The sequence below is a fragment of the Taudactylus pleione genome, unplaced genomic scaffold (genome assembly GCF_031769625.1).
Source record: "Taudactylus pleione unplaced genomic scaffold, aTauple2 ptg000019l, whole genome shotgun sequence".
Classification (NCBI taxonomy): domain Eukaryota; kingdom Metazoa; phylum Chordata; class Amphibia; order Anura; family Myobatrachidae; genus Taudactylus; species Taudactylus pleione.
Window position 1 is genome coordinate 1,040,522 of NW_028284421.1, and position 27,259 is coordinate 1,067,780.

General features: G+C 38.9%; 1 protein-coding gene across 1 annotated transcript in view; it reads left to right on the forward strand.

Annotated features, from left to right (window-relative positions):
* The window catches only part of UNC13C (unc-13 homolog C), a 718,105-nt gene that overhangs the window by 160,007 nt on the left and 530,839 nt on the right, over positions 1 to 27,259 (forward strand). The window contains exons 4-7 of the mRNA XM_088444832.1: positions 5,143 to 5,221; positions 10,169 to 10,174; positions 16,812 to 16,883; positions 17,260 to 17,479. Coding sequence (XP_088300958.1) covers positions 5,143 to 5,221; positions 10,169 to 10,174; positions 16,812 to 16,883; positions 17,260 to 17,479 — 377 coding nt within the window. The remainder of the gene's footprint in view (positions 1 to 5,142; positions 5,222 to 10,168; positions 10,175 to 16,811; positions 16,884 to 17,259; positions 17,480 to 27,259) is intronic.

Here is a 27,259-nt window from a genome sequence, read left to right on the forward strand (position 1 = left end):
CCGTCACTGTTTACACGCGTAAATGGGTTATTGCGGCTAATTGAATTCGGCCCTTAGTTTGATTTGAATAAAATACAGCAGGTATAAACTTCCTTCTCATGTTTAAATGAAAGTAGCAAAAATATGTCCTAATTATGGCCACGGAATCATATAATATGTGATAGACGAGCAATGAGGAAAGCACAATCAGCTTCAGAGGTCAGTCTGCAATCAGCCTATCAATACTGGCTAGCTAGTGCTGGAAATCATTATCAGTACATATTCCCATCAGCCGCCTGACACCTGTAAGTAATGCTGCGTTACTGCATCATCGTACCACTCTGCCTCTGTTGTAATTATGTGAACATAACCTTAATATACTCTGACAGCATTTTCATGCCACTTCCCTGCATGGTTCTACCTCTCCAAGTGTGTCCGATGTCCGATTTGGATGTAAGAAAACACTTTTTTCATGGGCATGTGCAGTACATTTGTGCGTATGTTAAACTAAGCAACCAGGTGTATGCCCAACTGAGCGTCAGCCCCTTTTTACTAGACCTGACTATAATATACAGATGTGTCATTATACACTTATACTTTCTGCTTTTCCTTCAATTTTGCATTCTACAGTACTTTGCTTATAGTGTAACAGATACTTATAATTAGTGTTTTTGTAGCAAAATAATTGGTATAAAGTTGCAAATTGCCTTTTTACCCTAGATTTTGTACTTTTTCCTGCATTGTGCTACTTTTTACAGATATTGTGCAGTGATTTGCAGATCATTTTCAGCAAATAACAGATCTGCCAATCTTGAAAGACTCATCATTTTACTAGCAACTGTCAGCATTTCCACTGATGGTCTCCATACACTAGCAATCTACAGTCCCAATTGATCGCTGAAGTTAAACATGTTGGACAACCTGGTTTAGCAATTCCAATCATATTTTGTTAGGAATCGGCAATCAGTGTACCCCATACATTTCAGTACTTTGCAAAAAGCCGAGATCCGCGATAGTGCCACCGATTGCGACTTTTCACCAGGCGGAAACTTATCTCCATATTCAATCGCAAACACTTTACGCGTACGCAAAAACGCAATGCAATGTAATAGGCGAAAAAGATTTGCCTCTGATTAGGTGGAGAAAAAAAGTGCAAAATCGCTATTTTGGGGTGCAAAGGGGGAACCACTCTGCATCCTTGGGACAGAGGATAACTGCGTAAAAAAAAAAAAAAAAAGTGAGGAACACCCCAAAAAAATCACTTTGAAAAAGGGGGCAAAAAAGTGCAAAGTGGGGGCACACACATAAAAAGTAGCGAAATAGACTTTTGGGGGGTGTGCAAGTATGGGTGAGGTGTTTTTTGATTGCAGGTGTTTGCTGAAGGTGCGTATTTTACATTTCTTGTAACTTAACTTTAGCAACTTTTAAATATGCTTGCACCCATTTTCAAGTACCCCAAATTTGACAGGACTACTTATTTTCTCCTAAAAATACTGCTTTATGCTATTCTTCACCACTTGTGCAAAGACGCTAATTAGAGGCAATTGTGCGAACTTATGTACCCCAAACTGTTTCATTAGGGCTAATCGGGCACTACTACATGGATCCCCAATGTTTCCGCATCTTTTTGGGGGTTTCAGGCTGATTTCCCCGTGTCAGACACCACTTTTCACCTGTTCTGACTTTGCGTGTCTCTGTTTTCGCATCTTTTGGAATTAAATTTAGGATTAGTGTTTTGGCTTGGGTAAATCACAAAGTCCATGGCCCGCTAAATGGTGCTATTTGGCTCAATTTGAAGATAGATGTATATGAACACATAAATAGAAGATTATTTAGTTGTGCTAGAAGCAGCAACTATACTATATTGCACTATTTTATTTAAGATTAATTTACATTGCATCTTATTCAGTACTTAATTTCGGTAAGGTTTGCCTTGAGTTGGTGATGTAATATCAGTCAGTGTTCAATATTATTTATTATTATTATTACCAGTTATTTATATAGCGCACACATATTCCGCAGCGCTTTACAGAGAATATTTGGCCATTCACATCAGTCCCTGCCCCAATGGAACTTACAATCTATATACCCTATCACAAGCGCACACACATACACACTAGGGTTAATTTGTGTTGGGAGCCAATTAACCTACCAGTATATTTTTGGAGTGTGGGAGGAAACCGGAACACCAGGAGGAAACCCACGCAAGCACAGGGAGAATATACAAACTCCGCTCCTCAGTGCTGTGAGGCAGTTATGCTAACCATTACACCATCTGTGCTGCCTGTAGTATCACGTAGTAAATTGCCTTCTAGGGCAGGGTCATGATGCAACTGCAAATCATGATGCTTAAAACAGTTTGTCAATATTAGGCTGCATGAAAATCTTTTTCTTTTTTTTTTTTTTTTTTTAAATACATGATGAGAAATTATTTACATCCAGCTAATAGACTAGTTGTTATTCACAATGTAATATTATAATATATTATTCTTCATTGCAAATATCCAAGTTACTAAAAATAAAATAGCCTAAAGTGATATATCAACTTAAAACTGGGCCATTGTCCAAGATGTAATTTGGATCCTGGCTATGCTAACTGATAAAGAACTTTCAGAATTTGTGCTAATGGGACTTAAATACCTATTATGTGTGATTTGTCTTAGCAATGCGTGCCACCAAAATCACATTTTGTAACACGGTGCGATAAAGTAGCCGATCCGATGGATTGGTACAATATCACACCGTGTATGGGCCTGATTTCATACAAAGTGCGCTCCTGTGGGGTCGTACATCGCATCGCCTGATCGCACTGCAGAACCATGCAATCAGGGGATGTGATGGGCGATCCCTTGTATTGCTATGCGGGTGAGGGAGGGGGGAGCCAGCATATCGAGCGGTCAGCCATCAGATCGCACCAAGTGTGCGGACCGCCCGATATGTCGGACGTCTGATCCCCCGTCGCCTCATCGCACCGTGTATGGCCAGCCTTAGGAAGATTATTTAGATAATGTGCAGCAAGAAATATCACACAGCACTGCTTAATTGTGCAGGCCTGGGCAGATACAGTGGTTTTTCCCTAAAAAGTCAAGAGATTTGTTCTTCTTACGATTGACACATATAAGGGACAATCCAATTAGCCATGAGTTGCCTTGTGGCTGTATGCCGCTCTTAAGGTACCTATGGGCTTACATATTTTTGTTCGCAACCCCAACCCCATAGGGCTGCATACATAAATCAATGCAAATCCAGGATAAGATTGGGTCGCGAGGGGGGTCAGTTGCAGTGCCGTTGCTGGCGTTTTTACGCCGTTGCAATGGCAATTTGCCCCCTTTGCTGCTAATTGGATTGATCCCAGATTGTTCAATCTCATAATTCAGAGGTTCCCAAACTTGGTCCTCAAGGCACTGTAACGGTTCAGGTTTTAAGGATATCTATGTTTAAGCACAGATGGTTAAATCAAATTGAATGAGGTACTAATCAAGTCACCTGTGCCCAAGCATGGCTATCCTTAAAACCGGGACTGTTACAGTGCCTTGAGGACAAATTAAAAAAAATAAAGATAGATATAAACTGAAAACAATGCAGCTTGCAGAAATATTCAACCCCTTCAGACTAGTACTTGGTAGAGAATGGGTATGAAGTCCCGGCCGCTGGTTCATATCCCGATGCCGGCAGCACGAAGGGAGAAGACCCCCCCCCCCTCACAGCTAACGCTGAGGGCGCCCCAGACTTGCCTCGTTCGGGCTGGCGTCCTTCTGCATTACGGCGTCGGGATTAAGAGAGGCGTCTGTATTTTGACACCTATCTTAAGTCTCGGGATTCTGATGTCGGTATTGTGGCCGCTGGTCTCATAACTACATCCCCTTGGTAGAACTACATTTTACTGCAATAATAGCTTTGTCTGTTAGCGTAAGTTTCTACCAGGTTTGCACACTGTTTGGGACTGATTTTCACTCATTGTAGATTTGCTCCAGGTTGTTCAGATAACACTTGTAGTCTGTAATTTTCAAATAGTGCCACAGATTCTCTTTTGGATCGAGGTCTAACCAGAACGTTCACCTTTTTGTTGTTCAATCATGCCAGTGTTGCTTTGGCCTTGTGCTTTGGATAATTGTCCTGCTGAATGATGAACTTTCTCCCAAGCTTTAGTTTTCTAGCAGGCTGAAACAGGTTGTCTTGCTGTATCTCTCTGTAATTTGCACCATCCATCCAATCTTCAATTTAACAAGATGCCCAGCTCCCACTGTAGCAAAGCATGCCACATCCTGATGATGCCAACCCCATACGTAAACCCCATATGTCACTGTTGGGTTGGTGTTTACTGAGAAATGGTTAGTGTTAGGTTTACTTCGCACATTTGGGCAGACGTATGAAGCTCTGGAAAGTGATAAAGTGGAGAGTGATAAATGACCAACCAATCAGCTCCTAACTGTCATGTTACAGGCTGTGTTTGAAAAATGACAGTTGGGAGCTGATTGGTTGGTCGTTTATCACGCTTCACTTTATCACTTCCCAGAGCTTCACACATCTGCCCCATTGTGTTTTGAATTGGGGCCTCTTCTCCTCTTAAAATGCCTTTGCATAATCAGTTGAGAAATTGCAGGTTGCCTTGCATCAGATAAACATGTATATAGTCCTTTTTGCATATCAGCCTACAAGTTTCCTTACTTGATTATGTTATTAAATAAATACTAGAGTATGGTCCTCCAGTATTTTGTTCCATATAATGAGCGACTGGGCTAAAAAAAAATACATATATATTTTTTGAATCATTAACTAAAATGTTTAGTTTTAGATGTGGGGATATCCTAAATGCTTGCTGCCAAAATTAAATTAACAAATAGATTTTTTTTTTGTTGTTTGCATTTATTTTGTATATCATTGTGTGATATGTACGAAATTGAACAGAAAGTAAAAACTATAGGTGTCACTTAGGCTGAAGTAACTGAATTGAAGCATCATATTATGCTTCATGTACTATAAGTATGTATGACTTAGAATTATGACACAAAATTAGTAAATGGTTTTAGGCATAGGTGAATATTGATGCAATTACTATTGTTGATTAAATTATTTGTTAGGCATACAATACTTGTGTGTGAACTAAACATTGAAAGTAAAAATGTGTACTACTGTACAGTTAAGTTGTTTTCTTTCTTATAGACCTGGCAGTGGGCTATATGGAATTGACAGTATGCCTGATCTCCGGAGGAAGAAAACACTACCCATTGTCCGAGATGTGGTAAGAGACCTCTTTATGCAAAGAGACCACCAGGTTATACATACAGGAGGACATGTACAAACTGTACTTAGTACTGCAAAATGCTTTGGTTGGTATTAGCGCACCAGGATGGTTCCCCCAATGCAGTTCAAGGTGAACACTTATGTGTGTACAAACAAGAATAAACAGCGCTCTAATAGTGAAAATAAAATTGCATATTTTAATCCTTAATGAATAGATAGGTAACCCTAATCAACACATTATAGCGTAAAATCCTAAAGCTTCTTTAAAATGTCATACACATCACTCATTAGTCACTCAAAAGGTGGGTCCTGATCACATAGGAAACAAGTTCATATGTCCATGTAATCAATATTGTGCATGTTGTAGATGTAATTCCAGCTAAATACTTACCCAGTCCAATATCCACATAGGAGTGAGGTCCGTTTGGCAATGCTGACGAGCTTTTGCTTGATTTAGGTTCCCCAGACACAGATGTGTGATGGATTATTTAGAGCAAGTTCAATGTCCAAATATAACCAGGGTCCAGTAAGCGATATGGCAATTCGCACAGTGAGGTCCCCAGGACACAGGTCCAATAATGGGCTGGTATAGTGATACTCGCCTACTAGGCGCAACAGCAATGATGGAAAAGCCTCCTTGCTGCTGCCTCCAGGTTTTTTCGCTTGTTCTAAGCCCTTTCTCATGTCATCTGGGCATGAGATTCTTGCAGTCAGGTCTTATAGACCTGGCAGTGGGCTATATGAAATTGACAGTATGCCTGATCTCCGGAGGAAGAAAACACTAGATATTGTCCGGGATGTGGTAAGTGATATGTTTATGCAAAGAGACCACAAGATTATACATACAGGAGGACATGTACAAACTGCACTTAGTACTGCAACATGCTTTAGTTGGTATTGGCGCACCAGGATGGTTCCGCCAATGTAGTTCAAGGTGAACACTTACAGTACTTTCTGTGCTCAAATCCACAAGGTAGAAATGTGCCTAGGTGACAGGCATAACAATCTTTAGTCTCCTACCACTTTAGTGCCATCCCTTTTCAATAAAATAAGCTTTCAGTTTTTTTTCTCGTAAAACACTGCTCAGTTTTTTTCACTTTAATCACAAGATGTAATGGGATATGGCCATGTGCTATTCCACACAGCAATAAGCACTCCAAAAAAACGTTGCCCTCTCCTCCTAATTATATTGTTTCAAGAAATTTGGAAAATACAACTTGTTTCTGCAGTACTCCACAACATTAGTGAACTTGTGTGTTCAGGGCTGGATTGAGGTTGGACACCCCCACTCTGTGGTACTCCATTCAGTGTTTTGAATGCGTTTAACTTGGCGAACTCCTCACATCGGCATTTTGCAAACTTCTGCTCCTTTGCAAACATTACCACTTTGCGCTGCAGTCATGGGTCTTCTCAGAAATGTATGCATAAGCACTTGCTTGGTTAATGCAGATTGCACCCCTTAGAGCATTAAATGGAATGAGTGCAGTATTTGTTGCATTTATAGAATCATGGTTAGATCAGATTTGTAGATTTTAAAAAAATCATACATTAATAACCTTAATTGTAATGAAATTATTATTACTACCAAAGGTAAGTAATGGACAGCTGGGGAGATAGAGATATAATTTGAGCAACCAATGACTACACAATTAACACAAATGTTTATATTCTGTCAATGTTCTACTTGTTGAATTAAAAAAAAATGAATTGTATTGGCTGGATCTCATAACATTCTGCAGAAGCTGATATTGCCGATTATTGCTGAAATAGCTGTTTTTAAAATAAAAAAAAATCTCCCTTAAGACAGCTACTAAATTATCCTCACTGAGGAAAATTTCCTTCCTGGCCTCAAAGAGTGGCAGTTGGATAACTATAGATAAAAAAAAAATATATATATATATATACTGTGTGTGTGTGTGTATATGTGTGTGTGTATATATATATATATATGTATGTATGTATGAACAGGTATAGAGTTTCCCATATCCTAAACGCTCCGGGCCAGGAGCATTTCGGATATGGGATTTTTTTCAGCATTTAGAATACCTGGGGGTCCGGCGGTGTAGGCTGGGGGTGCGTCAGGTTCCGGCTTGCGTTTCGGGGGTTCAGCAACGTCCATGGCGGGGAGCAGAGGGGTCCAGCAGAGATGTGGGAGGGTCCAGTTGCATCCGCAGGGGGCTGTTGAGAGAATGGCTGCAAAGCCACTCCCATGCCTACAGTCATTGGACAGTGACGTCATGACACCTGGTCACGTCATGATGTTACGGCACAACCAAAATATTCAATTTTTATTTATTTTTAACATTGATGTTATAGGTCATTTTATTTTTATTATGGCGGTCCTGTACAATCAAGACTTGATATGGGCCTCCGATTAGGGATGGTATACTATACAGCAGGGGTTCCCAACCACGGTCCTCAAGGCACACTAACAGTCCAGGTTTTAGGGATAGCCATACTTGAGCACAAGTAACTTAATTAGTGCCTCAGTTATTTTGATTAAACCATCTGTGCTAAATCATGGATATCACTAAAACCAGGACTGTTAGTGTGCCTTGAGGACCGAGGTTGGGAAACACTGCTGTACAGTATATTGGGATGGCCACCAACCATCAATGGTTTGCAAACTGATGTTAATGAAACATCGGTGGCTCTGGCCTCAATCAATTGATTGTTTCTACTGATGGTTGAAACCATCGGCCATCGGTGGTACAGCTGTCAATGGCCATCATTACTGTATACCATAAACATTGCTATTTTTATGGTATACAATGTTTAAAAAAATATATATTTTATAAAATTCACTGGATTTTTTTTATAAAATTCACTGGATCAATCTCTTCGGCTACATACAGTATATCAATACATCTTTTAATTCCAATAGCAAATTTAATACCACCTCATGGAGTAAAGAATTACAAAGCTTGATCACTGTTACAGTAAAGATCTAATTTCAATGCTCTTAGTGAATCCATCTTTCTTCCATTTTCACTTAATACGCATTGTCCTCTGTATGGCATTGGTATAAAATATCTTCATTCCAGATGTACTGTAAACAAGCATCTTAATAATTAAAACTTCCATCCCCTTATAGTTAATTGGATGAGATATTTCAGTATTACCTGGGCTACAGATTATTCCTGTGTTCATAAGATTAGCTATTATACATTAGCAGATCATTACTAAAGGTGCATACACACACAACAATTTTTTGACCGATTATTGTTGAACTATATCGTTTAATAAAATCGTTCACTTTCTGAGTCAAACGATGAACGATTATTGTTCATGCGCGTTCACGTTTGTAGTTCAGTCAAACTTGTCAACTCAACGATTTTCATTTAGTTAATATGCAAAAATCATTTGTAGTTCATAAAAATCGTTCATTACATTTAAATGAACATAGTAAATGAACAACTTTAGTAAACGATTTTAGTTCATTTTTTCAAGGTAGAAAATCGTTTACTAAAATCGTTCATTAACTCAATCGTTGTTTGTGTATGCAGCTTCAGAACTGATCGCTGACCTGTTTGCTTGTTTTACCCTACACATAAGCGGATCCAGATACAGAGACCTTTAGGATAGATTTACTAACCTGCAGTTTGTTGAAGCCTGCAAAATTTGACCACTTTGACAGATATATTTAAAACAGCAACAGAAATAAATGCTGTTGCTACTTCAAATTAATTGATCAAAGACGCTGATCTAATTGTAAATCTAATCGTAAATCAAACAATTAGATTTCAACCTGTAATACGGTATGAAGTTACCATCCCGGTGGTCAGCATCCCAGCACCAGAATCCTGACCACTGACATCCCGACTGTACGTTTTAGGTTTGGGGCTGCAAGGGGGGGGGGGGTAATTTGAGTTAGGCTGTGGGGGGCATTAGGGTTAGGCTGCGGGAGGGGAGGGTCAGGGTTAGGATTCTGACCCTAGAATCCTGTACCCAACCCAACTGCCAAAAAATGACTGCATACGTGAGAACCATGGAAACGGGTGGATAGATATGTTTGAAAATTCATAGAAAGATGCACATAACTGTATCTGAATCTAATTTTACCCCATTCTAAAAAGCAAGCACAAATCTCTTGATGAATCGAAGATCTATTGGAAAAGCATAAATATCAATTATCTGAATTATAAGAAATCATTATCACCAATTATTTAAAAATGCTAACTACACCATATAATAATTTGGTTTATATACTATAGAAATGTTTATTATTACAGAAGTAACTGAATGTTTTACTTCAGTAGAAATAAATCTATTCCTTGTTGTATATGAATAGACTATTTTTATGTGTTTTGCTTTCATATTCTGCTAGTCAATCCTTAGGCTGCACTAGCACAAACATTTATGTTCAATTAAGATTCAAGACACACTTCATACTAAACAAATTGACTATAAGCTAGTTTCTTACATGTATCAAATGTTTTGCAAATGTGTTTCTTTTTATTCAATTTTGGTGGTCTCCTTATAGCCAGTGGAAATATAATGCCAAAATGATGTCTCTATGCACAGATTATACAAGTAGTTGTCTAAGCAATATTATGCATCGCATTAACTGTAAAAGACTAAACAACAAATCAAGTTAATGAAAATAAGAACAAAGTTGCGTGCTTTAATTACAAGTTCCCTGGTGTTTGGCGAGTTAGAATGTTTTGTTTGAAATAATACATAGCGATCTCTTGTGCATTATAAAGTTGTCAAGTTTGAACAGCATTTATTGACTATTTCATAAATTAAACTGTTTAGGTGTCAATCTCTGCAATGCTTTTATGGCTCTATTTTAACAATAATATCTTTTATTCTTTACAAACAAGTTTATTTATTATCGATTTTTAGGAAAGAAGTTGTTGCTTTTATGGCTATATGTTTTTGTCTTTTACTAATTATATTTTTCTTTTCTTTTTTGTCCTTGTAATGCCTTTTGTGAGTGCAGGCAATGGTAAGTAATTATCTGACCTTTTCTATGTAACTCATTTGCTGTTGGTGATTAAGAATTATAAATGTACTGAATATGTGCAAGAATGTAATTGCTATCCCAGCCAGCTTACATTTGTAATGACAACTGTATTGTCAACAATAAAAAATAGCAAAATCCACAATTACAAAATATAACATTTTGCCATATTATGACTATTGATTGAAACCAGGGAATTTAATGAAGTGCAGTGTACTATGAATGCTGTTTCCATAGTCCCATTCTTCTATTCTACCTGTAATTATGTGACAGCTGAGCACAAGACATATTAAAACATAACTGTATGCTTGGATATCCTTTGACCATCATAGTGCAAAGATATACTGTATTAGATGGGCAGTACATCAGTGGTAGTCATCATGAGCCTTGCGGTATCTTGTGTTATATGCATATAGTAATATGAAAAGCAACAATAGAGACAGCTGATTGCAAGGCCAGATTATGTTATACAACCTAGGCAACCTTATGGGGCTCATTAGGCACAGGTACCCAAATTACTGGGGGGGGGGTTGCGAATGAAGGGGGATGGAGCCCTAAAACAGTATTATGCCTATGGCCCTAGGGAGTTGTTATCAGGCAGATTGTGAGGTAGCTGTTGGGTTGTAATGATTAAGGGGTAGATTTATCAAATCTTGAAGAAAGCGAAAATGGGGAAGTTACCCATGGCAACCAATCCGCTTCTAACTGTAATTTTACAGGCTGTGCTAGATAACTGACAGAAGCTGATTGGCAGCTATGAGCAACTTCTCAATTTTATGACTTTAAGGAAGATTGGCATGTGTTTTGTTTGCATTATAAAACCTATAGTAGGATTTCATGTTTGAGGTACAGCGTATATATTAATAGCAGAAGGAAAGCATGGTTATCAAGCAAAACAGATCAAGGTGTTTTGGAAATCAATGTTCTGTTGGAGATGCAAGATAAAAACAAGGAATGGTCTGTACCACTGGAGGAGTAGATAATTAGAGTTATCAAATTCTTCAGTTATCAGTTACCAAATCCCTGAATCCATTTGCTGAAATACAACCCCAAACTTGCAAGGTACCTCCATCATGTTTTACTGTTGCCTGCATACACACATTATTATATTGCTCTCCAGCCCTTTGGCTCAGAACTGGCAAAAACCAGTGGGACCCAGGTACACCCATCTACTGTTCGGATAAGTCTGGCCAGAAGTGGTCTTTATGGAAGAATTATAGCCATACCTTCGATGTGGAAACAAGGCCAAGCGACTGAACTATGCACAAAAACATAGGAACTGGGGTGCAGAAAAATGGCAGTAGGTGCTCTGGACTGATGAGTCAAAATTTTAAATATGTGGCTGTAACAAAAGGCAGTTTGTTTGCGAAGGGCTGGAGAGCAGTACAATAATGAGTGTCTGCAGGCAACAGTGAAGCATGATGGAGGTTCCTTGCAAGTTTGCGGCTGCATTTCAGCAAATAGAGTTGGGTATTTGGCCAAGAATAATGGTGTCCTCAATGTTGAGAAATACAGAGAGGTACTTATCCATCATGTATTACCATCAGGGAGGTGTCTGATTGGCTCCAAATTTATTCTGCAGCAGGAAAACGAACCCAAACATACAGCCAATGTCATTGCACAGACGGTGTAATTGTTAGCATTACTGCCTCACAGCACTGAGGTCATGGGTTCGATTCCCACCATGGCCCTACCTGTGTGGAGTTTGTATATTCTCCCTGTGCTCGTGTGGGTTTCCTCCGGGTATTGCGGTTTCCTCCCACACTCCAAAAATACACTGGTAGGTGAACTGGTTCCCAACAAAAATTAACGTGTGTGTGCGTGTGCGTGTGCGCATGTGATAGGAAATATAGATTGTAAGCTCCACTGGGTCAGGGACTGATGTGAATGGACAAATATTCTCTGTTAAGCACTGCGGAATATGTGTGCGCTATATAAATAACTGGTAATAAATAATAATTAAGGACTATCTTCAGCGTAAAGAAGAACAAGTCCTGGAAGTGATGATATGCTCCCACAGGGTTGAAACTAAAACAGTCCGGTGTAGTACTGAGAAGTTCTGCATCAGATGCTCATTCAGTAGGCATGGGTCTGATTAACAAAGCAAGATGTATGCAATTTTGTGAGGACAACTAAGTCAACTTTGTGTGAAAAGATTTATCAGCTAGTAAACCCAAGACAAAATATGACTGTGCGGTCTTTAGGAAGCATTTAACAAGTATACAGTAATGTTTACTAATACAAGTACAAATGGCATCTCAGGGTCATTCATGTAGCATTATGCTATTAAATAAGCCCCTATATGTGAAGTACCAGGATACTGTAGATAGCTGCTGTATCGATGTTAGACAGCAGGCAGGATAATGGTCACGTGTTACTCCTGTTTAGAGTCATTTTCCCTATGTGTTACTCATAGAGTAAGCACAGTGTATTCAGTCTACACAGCACATTAATGTAAATGATACAAAGTGCATATGTACTGTTACATTTAGCTTTTAGGATACAGTAGATATAAATATGCTAAAAATAATGAAATAATGTGTCCAGCACACTAGTCTCACTGCTCAAGTGCAGTTCTCCTTGGAATACAGAAGATTTAGAGTAAAAGGACTACACTTGAGCAGTAAGACCCGTGTACTGGAGCTGGTATTTCATTATGTACTGTACTAATAAATAGATTATGTAATAATTGGATGTTGATATCTTCTCACAAACTTGATTAGCCAGCTATTGGTGAAAATACTGTTTGAGCTTAGCAAACATTTTAAGCTGCTGTATGTACTTATTATTGTAAAAATGCCCAGTCTTTCAATCCTCACCACCTTTTTGCTACCTGCATCAGCCTCCACTGTCCTCACCCAAGTACCTTCTCCTTCTTCCTCTGTGCCCTTAACTTTGGCTCCCCATTTCATGTGCAAAATTGATGTGATCTCCTCCCTTCAGACTTCTGTGACACCTTGACCTATATCCAACTGTCTGTCTACACTGTAGTCATTTCTACCCTCTATTACGGAATAAGTACACACTTTTCTCCTCCCTCTACCTATCCCCTTTCCCTCTCTATTGGCACCTGATCCTACCTTGCCACCTCTTCAACCTGTTGCTCTCAGCCAGTACAGTCCTCCTTCAAGCATGCTCTCATATCACCCATCCAAAAAAATCCTAACTTCCCCATAACTAACTACCGCCCTATCTTTTTCTTCCTCTAAAGATCCTAGTGTGGCTTGTGTATCACCACCACATCACTTTCCTCTCCTCCCTCTCTATATATTTGACCCACTAAAATCTGTTAGTTAATTCTCTCCATTTATCTGTCAGTGTCTCCAAAGACACATACATGTTGATTGCATTTACCATATTATGAGCACTGGCATATTGCATTGTTTTTCTATTTTGTGGAGGGATTGATTCTCCTTTCCCCTCTTTCCACTATTCTGCTACCTCACCTATTATCTGGTCACCTCCTCTTTCCAAATCCAAGCTTTCTCTAATGCTGTCCCTCTGTTCTGGAACTCACTCCCTGGCTCGCCCTATCACTCTCTCTACCAGTATTCACACCTTCTAATGAGCATTTACAACCCACCTCTTAATAAAAGCCTATAACCACTCCTTATAAATCCTTTACTCTACCTTTCTGATCACCTACTTAATATCTATCCCAGTTCTTCCTCTTTGTTACTGACCCTTTCTTCACAAACAGTGAGCCATCGAGAGCAAGGTACTCTTTCCACACTCACTCCTTCTAGCAATATATATGCTTACCATCTTTGTTCCCCATTTCCCATAAGCAACTTTGTCCTTCTTCTGATCATGTCTGTCAATCCCCTTTTTGGGTACAGGTTCATTAAGTGGTGATTTAATTCCTACTCCAGCCCCCCCCCCATCCCCACACACACACACACACAGGATTGGCAACTCAGGGATATCCAACATGTTGGATTTCCCTGATGCCCCGACCACAGCATCCTGAGATTGTCTTATGTTATCCTATGTATTGATGTTTAAATAATAATAATAATATTAATAGTAATATTGCTGTACAGTAAAAATAGATGTTTTTACAGAATCAGCATGGCGCATAGGATTTGTATGTTCTATATTTATTGAGTTGTGTTTATAGTTGTACTAATAGTTTAATGCAATATTTGTGGGAGATCCATTTGTTCAAAATTATACTTTTAGAGATGAAAATGAATTCTCTCTACATAAAGTGGCCCCTGTGCAGGACTAAATTGGTGTGTATGGCAGTGTCTCACACAGCGCAAATTATTTCATTATTCATGTGCTGTATGACAGGTTGACAAAAGGGTTGTTTCCTCTGAGAAGTTCTGCATTTCCACACATTTTAAGTAATCCATTTGCTGACAGATTTCAGTTCCCAAATGCATTGGGGATCACTTGTCAGCGTTAAAATCCACCTGGCGTTTATCTGCCCAGCTTTGCATTGTGCTGATTTTTCAAGGCACACATTTTTAGCTTTGTACACATTTTCCTTGTGTACATTATATGCTTGAATGGAGATTAGCAGTATTCTTAATGGATAATAACACCCATTAAAATTATTGAGATTTTGGATATTAAACCCACTTGTCGGCATCTTACTATGGGGTCTATTTACTAAGTCTTGGATAAAGTCGACGGAGATAAGGTGGCAGCCAACCAGCTTCTAACTGTCATTTTTCAAACAGCCTGTGACATGGCAGTTAGGAGCTGATTGGATGGTACCTTATCTCAGTTCACTTTATCTCCATCCATTGCTTAGTAATTAGACCCCTATATCTTTAGTGGGAATGCAGTAGTACTCATGGGGAAGATAGTGAGCTCCAAGCAGAAAGTTGGACCATGTACTTGTCACCAATGACTACATAAAGTTATAAGATCCTTAATACCAAACTAGGCTGAAAGGAAAGAGACACACTTCATATCCAACTTGGGTATCCAGAAAGGATGTCTTAAGGTGCCCTTCCACTAGCAGACATGAAAACGACTGCACGATTACGACATTGTAATCATGCAGTCGTTTGTCAGTCTGTGATGAGCCTGCACTGAACGAGCAGTCATTCAGTGCAGGCTCATCAATCATCTGCAAACATGCTCAACCTGAGGGTCTCCAGCATGTTTGCACGATGATAGATGTCTAAACGACCAGCCGGCACGCGCATCGCTGGTCGTTATAGACATTTTTGCAAACGATTTATGAATGATTGAAGGATCATTACCCTTCAATCGCTCAACTTAATTGTCTAGTGGATGGGCACCTTTAGATGTAAGAGCAGCTTTCAGTCCATGTTTCTGCTAAAAAAAATAAAAATAAAAAAAAATCTGGGTCAGCCATAGAGTTTTCACATCCTGCTCTTTCTAGCAATTCCATATATAATCTATGAAGATAACTGCATTATGTTGTGTTCTTCAAGACTTCTACTAACCTCATGGTGTGCGATCCCAGCCAATTTCAGGCAATTGACCTGATATCACTGCATGTTGGTAACGCAGTCACAGATCTGTCACGATAAATGGTACAAGGCTATGGGCAGACTATGGGGTCTATTTATCAAGCAGTGAAAAGTGTGGAGAAGTGAACTAGTGGAGAAGTTGCCCATAGCAACCAATCAGCTTTGAAGTATCATGTACAGTCTATAAAATAATAGGTAGGAGCTGATTGGTTGCTATGGGCAACTTCTCCACACTTTTCACTGCTTGATAAATAGACCTCTAGAAGTGATCTGGTGTGGATTGTTCTGAGTGCTAAATGATCATGTAATTTGGTCACCTTCATATATGGCCAAGTTGCACAGAGCCATGTTTGGCTCGGTCGAGCCCTGATGGGCTGTGTGTTTGGCAGCTCTTATGGCACATTTGCATATTGATAAGTAAAATATAGAATATGCTGTTCCAATGCATTGTTATATTGCAGACCTCAAAGTATAAGTTAGTCATGTAAACAGTGACAAGACTGATGTAGTATATTTATGTTGTAGAAAACAGTGGCGGGATAAAGGATGAGGCACCTGTAAAATACATAATTCTTTAAAAAGTGAAAATGATAATGCAGTAGATAGAATACTTTTTTTTTGAAAAATCACTTTCCTGTAAACCTTACAATTGATTTTTTTTTAAATACAAACTACTAAAGTCAGCGCTATTGTCTTGTTATTGTTCTGTACCATATAATGAGGCACTACACATTAACTAACTCTCTTTATGAGATTAATTACAATAGGAACACTTGTACTACTCAGCTTGTCAAAGGGAAAAAAAATCATATACAAATATAAATTCAGTAAGTTTTTTCCCAATAAATACATATTTTTCTAATTATATAAATACATTTCAACATTCAATAACAACGGAAAGCACAACATACATCACACAGTAAGATGGCCAATCTTTCCCTAAAGGATAAGGAGGTGCTTTTCTGTTAGAGCCCAGCATAAACAGAAGTCTGTTTTTTATTTGCTTATTATGGTAAGTTTGGTGAGATGGTATTAACTCAGTCATTCTATACATACACTGTATTTAGTAATGCTAAATAATTTAAGCATTACAGTATGGAAGATAATCTGTTTCTTTCCACTTCAGTATAATGTAGTTAATGTTGTCATAATATAATGTTTCTATCTAGACATTGGCTGCACGGAAAGCTGGTATATCTCTTGCAATGGTTATCCGAACATCTGCAAACAATGAGGAACTGGTAAGCGATTTCTGGGTATTGTAATAAATGGCAATGTGTAAAACAATTTTTGAAATGTATGGCAGTTTACAAATATAAATTACATATGGTAATCCTCTTTGTGAATTGTGACATGTAAAACTCACAAACGTCCCACTTGGTTTTCACAGCATTTCATGTAGTATGTTATTAGGATGATACTGTCCACATGTTGTGTAGTGTTTAGTTAAGAGAACTGTGTTCAGCTGCAGAATGCTATTTATACAAATGTTTTGCCTCGCTTGCTGTATATTAGCCATAAACTAATTATATAGTTCTGTCACTTCTGCGGATATGTTCATCTGTAGAAAATCAACAACTGTTTGATTCTAATCACGTTTCATGTTTTACACAATAGAAAGCTCATGTTTTCAAAAAGACGTTGCAAGCTCTTATTTATCCAATATCATCCACTACGCCTCACAACTTTGAAGTATGGACGGCAACAACACCGACATACTGCTACGAGTGTGAAGGCCTGCTTTGGGGAATAGCAAGACAAGGCATGAGATGTACGGAGTGTGGCGTCAAGTGTCATGAAAAATGTCAAGACCTCCTTAACGCCGACTGTTTGCAAAGTGAGTGCCTTATGCCTTTGTCTAACACAGTAGCATGTTTTGTTTTATGTGAATATATTTGTTCTAGTGTGGAAATGACAGCTATCTGACAGCCCCTATGCTGAGAATTCCTGTTGTGTTGACTGTTTCAAAGATGTCAAATTCCATAGGATCTGCTATTGTAAGCAGTGGTGATATTTATACCCATCAGTGTTGACCTCATTGTGATGCCTAGCAGACTGTGCTATAGGGAATATCTCATTAGAATGAAGAGAACAAACACAACAACAATTTTGAGGAAATTATTCCAGGATGAGTAGAGTAACAGTAACTGAAGAAGGGCATAAGAGCTTCCTTCGTGCTGTCATTGCCAGTGTTGCCAGTCAAAAGATAATAAATAAACCAACCTACAGTACTACTGAACTGTAATTTATGTTGTGTTTGTTCTTACATAGTAAATTATAAGGAAGTGGTTCTCAATTCTGGTCCTCACACACCCCCAAACAGCTCATATTTTTAGGCTCTCTTTAGTAATGCACAGATGACTTAAGTGGGCTATACACTGTGCAATAATTAGGCTGGTCGATCTGGTTATCTCACAGTGTATATGCAGCACCAGACTGATTATCATGTGCAAAGCAGTCAGATCAGATGATTGCCTTCTGATGAAACCATCAAATGGTAATGCCGGTGAAACTCGTTAAGGAATGACGCTCATCCACCTGTCACTACTTGGAGGATCGCATTAGTCACTTGGTCCCAAATCACAACCGTGGCTTAGTGAACAGAGGCTGCAGCAGGTTGTTTGGAGCACAGTGCTTGCGAGTGACTGCAGGAGTATTGCCTTTTGGAACCTTCTGCAGCTACTGTGTCCGGACAAGCACACTGTCTATCTACACTAACGGACAACTGGGGAATCTTTTCCGGGATATACTGGCTTGATTGCTAGACTCTACACCAACCTTACACTGATGATATTCGGCTGACAACTCAGATGAGGTGTTACCCACCTGGATAATCAACCCCTGATAAAAAGTGACCCAACACTAAAGACTCCAACATACCAACTGACAGGTATACCTGCATATGATTAATATTCCACGAGTACCATGTGGTGAATGCAATTGCTTATTTGGGACACACTATGGACAGTAACTATTAAAGATGAGAAAAAAAATCTCCTTTACCAGGCATCTGTAGCATTGCGATACCATGTGTTTGAAATCCTGGGTGAGAATTGAACCAGGAACCTCTTACTTTGTACCTCTGTGGTTGAGATTACTGAGCCACAGCAACAATGCTTATGGACAGTGACTATTAAACTTGAGGTAAAAATCTACTATATTAAATATCATAAGCATTTATAGAATTTACAGTGATCCTTATTAGTGACATCGGTCACGTTTACTTATTATACAAAGGAGCTTTTTAAATTGTTTTGTATGGAAGAATTGTGTGTTTAATGAATTTATGATTGTATAATAAATTGATGTTTTTTAAATATTTTTATAGGATTTATTAATAGCTTAATGCACCCACATTGATAAGTCTACTCACCATTTGTATTATTTAGATCAGATGACTAGATCGGACCTGCAGCATGACATTTTGAGCCAATTTCCATAACAGATATCCTGTAATTGTTCCGATGGGAACAATAATTGACTAGTGTGTACACTGTGCTATGTGATTTTTTTAAATGGTCAGATGAAGAAACAGTCAAACAGATCATTGCTTACAGCTTTGAGGTGTTTACCTAACTTTAGTCTGCTTGACTGGGTCAGTAATTATCCTACCTGTTTCCATAGACGGAAATCCTAAAAACATGAAATGTTGGGAGTGATTACTGGATTTGGGAAACAGTTACAAACTATTACAGAAATATGGAGTGAAATATTACAAAATGTATAATCAATCTACATATACCAAGGCTAAAGAAAAAACTTATATCTTCAGGGGTGATCCCCCATGTTACTCCTAGGTTTTGTTTCCCATTGTTTCCTCAGGGTAATATAAGACTATACTGTCTATAACAAGAAAAGTTCAGGGGTCTTTGCAGATACACCAAAAATGCTGTTTAAAATATCCAGAACGCTATTTGCACTTTTATTTCTAGCACTGCCAGAAAGGTAGTGTAATGTGGGACCACACATATAGGGCCTGATTCTCCATTCTGCCTATGCTGATCTACCTGTCTTCAATCAAAAACGCAGATTGGCGGACATCAATGATCAGCGATTCATCAGGGAATGGGGGAAATTCAACATGTTAAAAATCCCGACTCGCCAATTCCGACCATTTTCATGTCAGAATGGGGGAATCCAGATTGTCCAACATGTTGGATTCCCCGGTATTGGCAGATTGGTGAATTGTCCTGATACAGGCTAGTTGTATGGGTCCCATCAGATAGTCTTGGGAGATAAAGTGGTATGCTGTCTAAAACAGATGTTACACCATAGAACTGGCACAGCATATTGCAGCCAAGTAGACTCCTGAAACCTATGCACATTATAACAGAGGTTAAAAAGTGTATAGGAAAATTGGATAAAGCCCCTTTCAATGCTACTAAAATCCTGGGTCCACACTCTGCTCTCATAAGGGCCAAAATGTGGCTTCTTCTGAGCTTGCATATGGTATCAGCGCACACAGCCCTTACTGGGGCTCCACTACACATTCTCCAGACCCATGCATGCACAATAGAGGCCATCAATCTTATGAGACCAGACCAGGGACCTCTGGGGATAGCAGAAGACCTGCAACATAACCTGTGCTGAATCAGATATTGTTCTCAGAATAGTTTGTGAGTGTAGTAAATCGGGCCATACTTCCTAAGCATTGTTGTCTGTTTCTGGGTGAAGATAGAGTTGCAAGGAACTGATTAGTTGGCTGTATGTGCTGTAATGGTGGCATAGCAATGATTACTTCATCATTAATTGCATAAACATATGTCATGTGCCATAATCCATGCTTTGAGTGATAGTAATTGCTTGAAAGAAGCGTTATACATGCCTGATTCTCCATTAAGCAGACTAAAGAGGAATTTGCCAAGTATTAGTCTGCGTTATTTACAAATACACTTTTAGTACATCAATAAAGCAATGAGATACTCCATTACTTTGAGTTATCACCTTCCTCTCTGCTTTATCTTACAGCACATATACATTGTGCCAGGTGATGCTAAATCATAAGTAAAATCAATCACACACCATTTCTCAAAGGATTTCTGCTATTGTTTAAGACACTCAGAAAAATTAATATGAAGAACATGAGGTTATTAACATATTGTGTTGGAAAAATTATTTTACCGTTTTATTCATTTGTCATCTGTCTCATGAGCACGACCCTCACTACTGTATGTTTTGATATATGCATTTTTTTTGCCTACCTTGTATGCCTCTGTTTTTTATGCCCTATTGCCCCATACTGCAGAGTATGTGGTGCTTTGCAAATCACTGATGACAATATTTAGAATTGTGCTTACATTAGTAGTCCATACTTGCCTACCCTCTCAATTTGTCCGGGAGCCTCCCGAAAATCTCCCGGCCCCCCGGAAAGGCAGGCAAGCCTCCTGGCGGCCAACGTCCCCTCTGCCCCCCCCACGGTTACATGACGAACCTCCACAGCCCCGCCCCCTTGCTTTACAGTGCCGGTATTTTGGCATTGTGTAGCGGGTGCGGAGCCAAAATGACGTGATCGTGTGGCCGTCCGGCCGCGCCCCCCTATTCCGGCCACGCCCCCCTGCTATGCCGATCTGGCTGCTCCCTCCTGAAAGGGGCAGCCAGAATGCCGGAAACCCTGTACTAGTCCCTATTACAAATAACACCACCATTTTGTTTTTCAACTGTATTTGTTTGTCAATAGTTAATACAACTTTTTCCATTTTTATGCTTAAATTTAGAGCAGTAGATCGTAGTTTGTTGCTAGAATGCATCAGATTGAAGGCCACATACACACTTAGTAAGAGTGGTTCATTTCTACTGTACGCTACAGTGGATGTCACATGGAGATCATTACTCTCTATTTTAAATGCAACGTCTGTTCTCAGTGAGCGGTAGTATGCAACTAAAATACAACTTGCTGCATATCAGGTATCCTGCTGTTCTGCTTTTGCTCTCAGTTAGTATGGAGGTCATTTTTACCATAGAGATAAATTATTTCTATAATAGCAGCTGTTATCTGTATCCACCCAGCAATGGACACAGCTGACTGCACTTTCTTTTTTACTTAGTGGGTAAGTACCCTGATCGCTTCCTCCAAGATGAAAGTATATGACTGGCTCATAATGGCTGAAAAGCTATGACCACTTAAAATGCTTCATGGCAGTCGTCACACAAGGTTACGGTGTACCTTAGATTTATAATGGATTTGAGAGAAGTATAAAACATACGTATGCTTTGAAAATGAGCCATGCACCTACAATGGCAACACATCTTTTTTTATATATATAGTTTTTTGCTTTAAGCGATGTTTCACTCTAAAATATATATATATATATATATATATGTATGTATATATCATCTCTATCACAGGGGCTCTGCACTCACCATAATAACTAATAATAATAATAAACAGCGGACTTTTGGTTCATGAATTGATCAATGCATTTAAGCTTGCAGCCCCCGTCATGGGACCCCACTTTACTGCAAGTCCCTACTCTATTGCTCAGAATTATAAAATGGACATAGCCATCACATTAGTGTTAAACTCAGGGTATGTTTAATGTTTAAAGCTCAAAGCCACTTTGCTTTTAAACGTGAGACAGTTGCCAAACACACCTGTTGCAAAGCACCTAGGGAAACAGCTGACACAAGTTAGATAACTAGTTAAAAGGGTGCATGAGAAAATGTGATCACAAAAATGATTAATTATAAAAATTAATCAAAATAAACAAAGAGCACTAATCCACGGCACTCACCATTCCTAGATTTGGGGTGCAACATGGTATGTGACCACATTGTTTAAATAGAATTCACAGGGGCTCTGTACTCACCATAATAACTAACAATAATAATAAACATAATAAACAGTGGGGTTTTGGTTCATGAATTGATCAATGCATGTAAGCTTGTAGACCCCGCTTTACCTCAAGTCCCTACTCTATTGCTCAGAATTATAACATGGACATAGCCCATCACATTAGTGTTAAACTCAGGGTATGCTATCAAGGTTTAAAGCTCACAGCAACTTTGCTTTTAAACATGAGACAGTTACCAAGCACACCTGTTGCAAAGCACCTCGGAAAACAGCTGACACAAGTTAGATTAAACTAGTTAAAAGGGGTGCATGAGAAAATGATTAATTATAAAAATTAATCAAAATAAACAAAAAGCACTAATCCACGGCACTCACCATTCCTAGATTTGGGGTGCAAAATGGTATGTGACACATTGTTTAAATAGAAATCACAGGGGCTCTGCACTCACCATAATAACTAACAATAATAATAATAATCAGTGGGGTTCTGGTTCATGAATTGACATAGCCACATAGTCTCACGTCGAAAAACAAAGTTGCTGTGAGCTTTAAACATTAAACATACCCTGAGTTTAACACTAATGTGATGGTTATGTCCATGTTATAATTCTGAACAATAGAGTAGGGACTTGCAGTAAAGTGGGGTCCCGTGACGGGGGCTGCAAGCTTAAATGCATTGATCAATTCATGAACCAAAACCCCACTGTTTATTATGCTTATTATTATTATTATTATTATTAATATTATCATTGTTGTTAGTTATTATGGTGAGTGCAGAGCCCCTGTGATTTCTATTTAAACAATGTGGTCACATACCATGTTGCACCCCAAATCTAGGAATGGTGAGTGCTGTGGATTAGTGCGCTAAATATATATATATATATATATATATATATATATATATAATGTGTGTTAGTGTATGTAAGTTTTTATGTTTGACAGGCCCAAAAGCTATCTTTCCTGTAAGGAGCCTGAGACGAATGCTGGTAATATAATGCAGCTACTGCTACTATATCTAGCGCTGTCTGAACTCCTCTTCCTAAGAGTGGCTGGTAAATGACCATGTATTCACTGTCAAAGCAACACTGACAACAAAGCACGATTCTAGCAATGGACATAATTGTAGCTGGTACGTAGTACAAAGCTTAAAAGGCAGCAGAAAAAAAACCTATCTTGCAGAAATTGCAGTCATTTAGTGTAAATACGGGTTTCAGAGCACAAGTTAAAATTGTAACAAATGGCTCATGTTTTATCCAGTACTGAGAATCACAAATGAAAGTGCTGCTAAATTAAATTATAGGTAATGTATCATTTTTGCAACTGCAGAAGCAATGGTTATGTGAAAAGATTTAATCTGTGTTTAGCCTGAAATCTGTGTAATTTTATATCTGTGAGGCACTAGAAGAGAATCAGCCTTTCCTTTACTAGTAAGGAAATGAGTCTCCTGATAATCCGGTGCCTGTATAATCCATCTGCAGTCTACAAATATAGGGGCTTGAATATAATGTGTGTTGTATAGTAAACAATATACTGCATTCATTTTAGCAGGCTAGGGGCTTTATTTACCAACTGCGTTGCTTTTGTAAGCCGCCGATTCTCGGTTGGTTGGTGCTGAAAATTTAAAGTGGCACTGCCATTCAGTGTAAAGCCAGGGGTGGTTTACACTTAATGTTAACATTTTCATCTCCAACCTACTGATAGTAAGCCGCCGCTTCCTAAATAAGGCCCTAGGGCTCTGCACTAAAGTTAACAGAAGATCCTCTGTTGAGGCCTAGGCCAAAGTGAGCATCTTTATGTACTATAAGAAAAATGTTTTTTTTTTAGAAGAGAAAATTCATTTTAATTAATTAAATTCCCAATGTTCCCTTACTATCATCAATAAGTAAATGGATAAATAAGGTGGAACAGTATCTTAGGAGAAGACCAGTAATGTTTAATTTCTTGGGAGAGGTGGTTACAAAGTGTAAGGAGGTCAGACACTGATGTGATGCAAACACTACAAGATGTTTGCAGGGGTTGAGTACAGGATCCGAGTGGTCAGAATCCCGAGCTGGCATCCTGACAGAATTAGGATAAAAATACCTGGAGGTAAGATCCTAACCTTACCCCTAAACCTAACCCTCACTCCCTGCAGCCTAAGCCTAACCCTCCCCCCACAGCCAAAACCTACCCCCCCCCCCCCCGCAGCCTAAACCTAACCCAACCTCCCTAATGCCGAACTCTAAATCTAGCCTAAACCTTAATTCAAATACTTACCGTCAGGATCACAGCTGTCTGGATTCTGGCACCAGGATTCTGACTGCCAGCATTGTGTGCACCAGGATGCCGACTACATCCCACAATGACAGATATGAAACTTAGTACATGGATAGGGGTGACATGGTCCCATAGATGCATACAGTATGGGCAAATGTCTGCATTTAGTTCCATGCATGCTATGCAGATACAGTCATGGCCAACTTGCGTCCAACTCTGAATTGGCCCCTGTGTGCTTTGAATAAAAGATCACATATCTGTACATTATTTGTATTAAAATAAGTTTGTTTGTTATAAGTTTGTGATTAATATTTTTTATAAAAAAATGTCTGGCCTTAATGTATACCAGCAGCATGACTAGAATGGTCTGATCCCAACAATTAAATTGTGATGGTGCTCTATGCACCCTTATGGAGATATATTGATCACAATGCCTGCTCCAGGCTGGGGTACGAGGTGGGGGTACTATTTGAATTAGTAGAAATCTGGCACATTAGTTTAAAACCTATTTGCCGATTTTCTGACTGCCCCTTCTGGGAGGGGGTAACCAGGTGTGCAGAGCAGGGGGCGTAGGTTGGCTTAGGTGAGTGGGTGCAGGGGGCATGGCAGCACAATTGCATCATCATGACCCTGCCTTCTGCCATACAGTGCCAAGATTAACGGCATTGCCAAGCTGTTGTTGAGGGGAACTACAATGACAATTCCGCTTGAATTGAGTTATCAGGCCACTTCACTCAGGAAGTTGGCTGCGCCAGGTGAGCATGAGTAGCTGTAGCAGCTTCAGACCAGGAGACTTGAATACTCTTCTAGGCAGTCAGGAGAGCCACCGGAAATAATGGAGCCTCGAGACCATTCCGGGAAAGTAGACAAGTATGGTTTAAAACCTAGAATGACAGTCCAGACACTGAGGATAATAAAACAATAGACAGGGAATATGTTGCGGAGTACCCTTAAAAAAACAGACATTTTTTCTAAGGAAAAGTAATTTAAGTTACATTCTAACAATGTATTTCCCCTTTAAGTCTCATTATTCCTCTCAGATTGAAAGCAATACTTTGTCTAGGTGATTTATCTACATTTTGTGCCTCATCTTCTGTCCAAGGAAACCCACATAATGAAATGGGTATTGGAATAAGCCATGTCTCATTTCCAATAACTCACATGTTAAGAGGCTCTAATATTATTGGAAAAGTCTTGGAAAGTGTAGACTGTAGGATTTATATTGTGCATTGGCAATGGCTGACAGTAATATCAAAGTAATGAGCTCCAGAGATGTTATTGTTGGCTATAATGCTGTTACATCTCATAAAAATAACCCTTTCATTTTAAGTTCTTGGCTAATGCACTGCACAGGCAGCTATGAGCACAGCGTGCAGTAAGACAGGAGAAGTGTGTGTAGGAGGAGGGCAATCTGTGTACCCAAATGTGGAGAATCTCACAATTTGCTTCTGTGTAATTCCAGAAGCAAACAGTTGTAAACAATATAGCATTCAATCAAGGGAAATTACATTAACCATGCAGGGCTTAATGACATCTTTTACTTTCCAATAAAGCTAAAATAAATTATTTCTCCTAGTCACATACATTATAAAAGATTACATTAAAATGTACACAAAAATATTGTTAAACGGGACTAAACTATGGTTAAAAGGGTATACAACTGACTAAACTATATACAAATTTAAGACATGGGGATGTAGTCTACTGCGAGAATATTAGGAATTTTATTATTATTAATAATAATATAATAATAATAATAATAGTAATAATTAAGGATACTGCCTTTGAACCTCTATATACCCCTGCCTATACCTTCTAATATCCTTCCTATAAACCTCTAAGGATGACGCTAATTTCCGTACGCAGTCATCCAGTAAATAAAGACTCCAGACTTAGAACATGTGGTTCCAAAGCACAAAGTATTATTCAAGTAAAGTACAGCAGTTACACGCTATGATCCTCATATAATCTTAGCGCAAAGAGATTATACAGACCCAAGTACAATTATACATACGCAGCGCTCTCTGGTCCAGATGTTAGGCATCAGCAAGAAACCCCTCGTCAATCAGCATTCAGCACAAAGACTAGGAACCCAGGGTCAGCACACATATTTATACCCCCCAGAAATAAACAACCTAAAGGAGAGGGCATATGTTACAAGGCATTTAACAGGTTGATTCAAATAGACACAACCCAGCCTCTAACAACTGGGGGTCTCTGGTTTCCAGCCTCACGCAATCATCCTAACAGTTGTTCATATTATGTACATTTTGTTGCTTGAAGTCTCTGTGGTCCATAAGTTAAGAATGCATGATGCGATCTCAACACCGATGGTACCGGAATACTGTTGAAAGAGTACACATCAGTACAATACCAATTACGGCTTACTTATCATGTATAAAACCTTAGTTACCAAATAATCTTTATTTCACAGCATTTATGCTAAATGAACAAACTTAAATCTTATACTTTAAAGCTTATTAAACCTTTTATGTGAATATGTAATGTGTAAGTATGCGGGGTGTGATGTAAAGACGCTAGTTAACTTGGGGCAGATGCGTGCGCATGAAG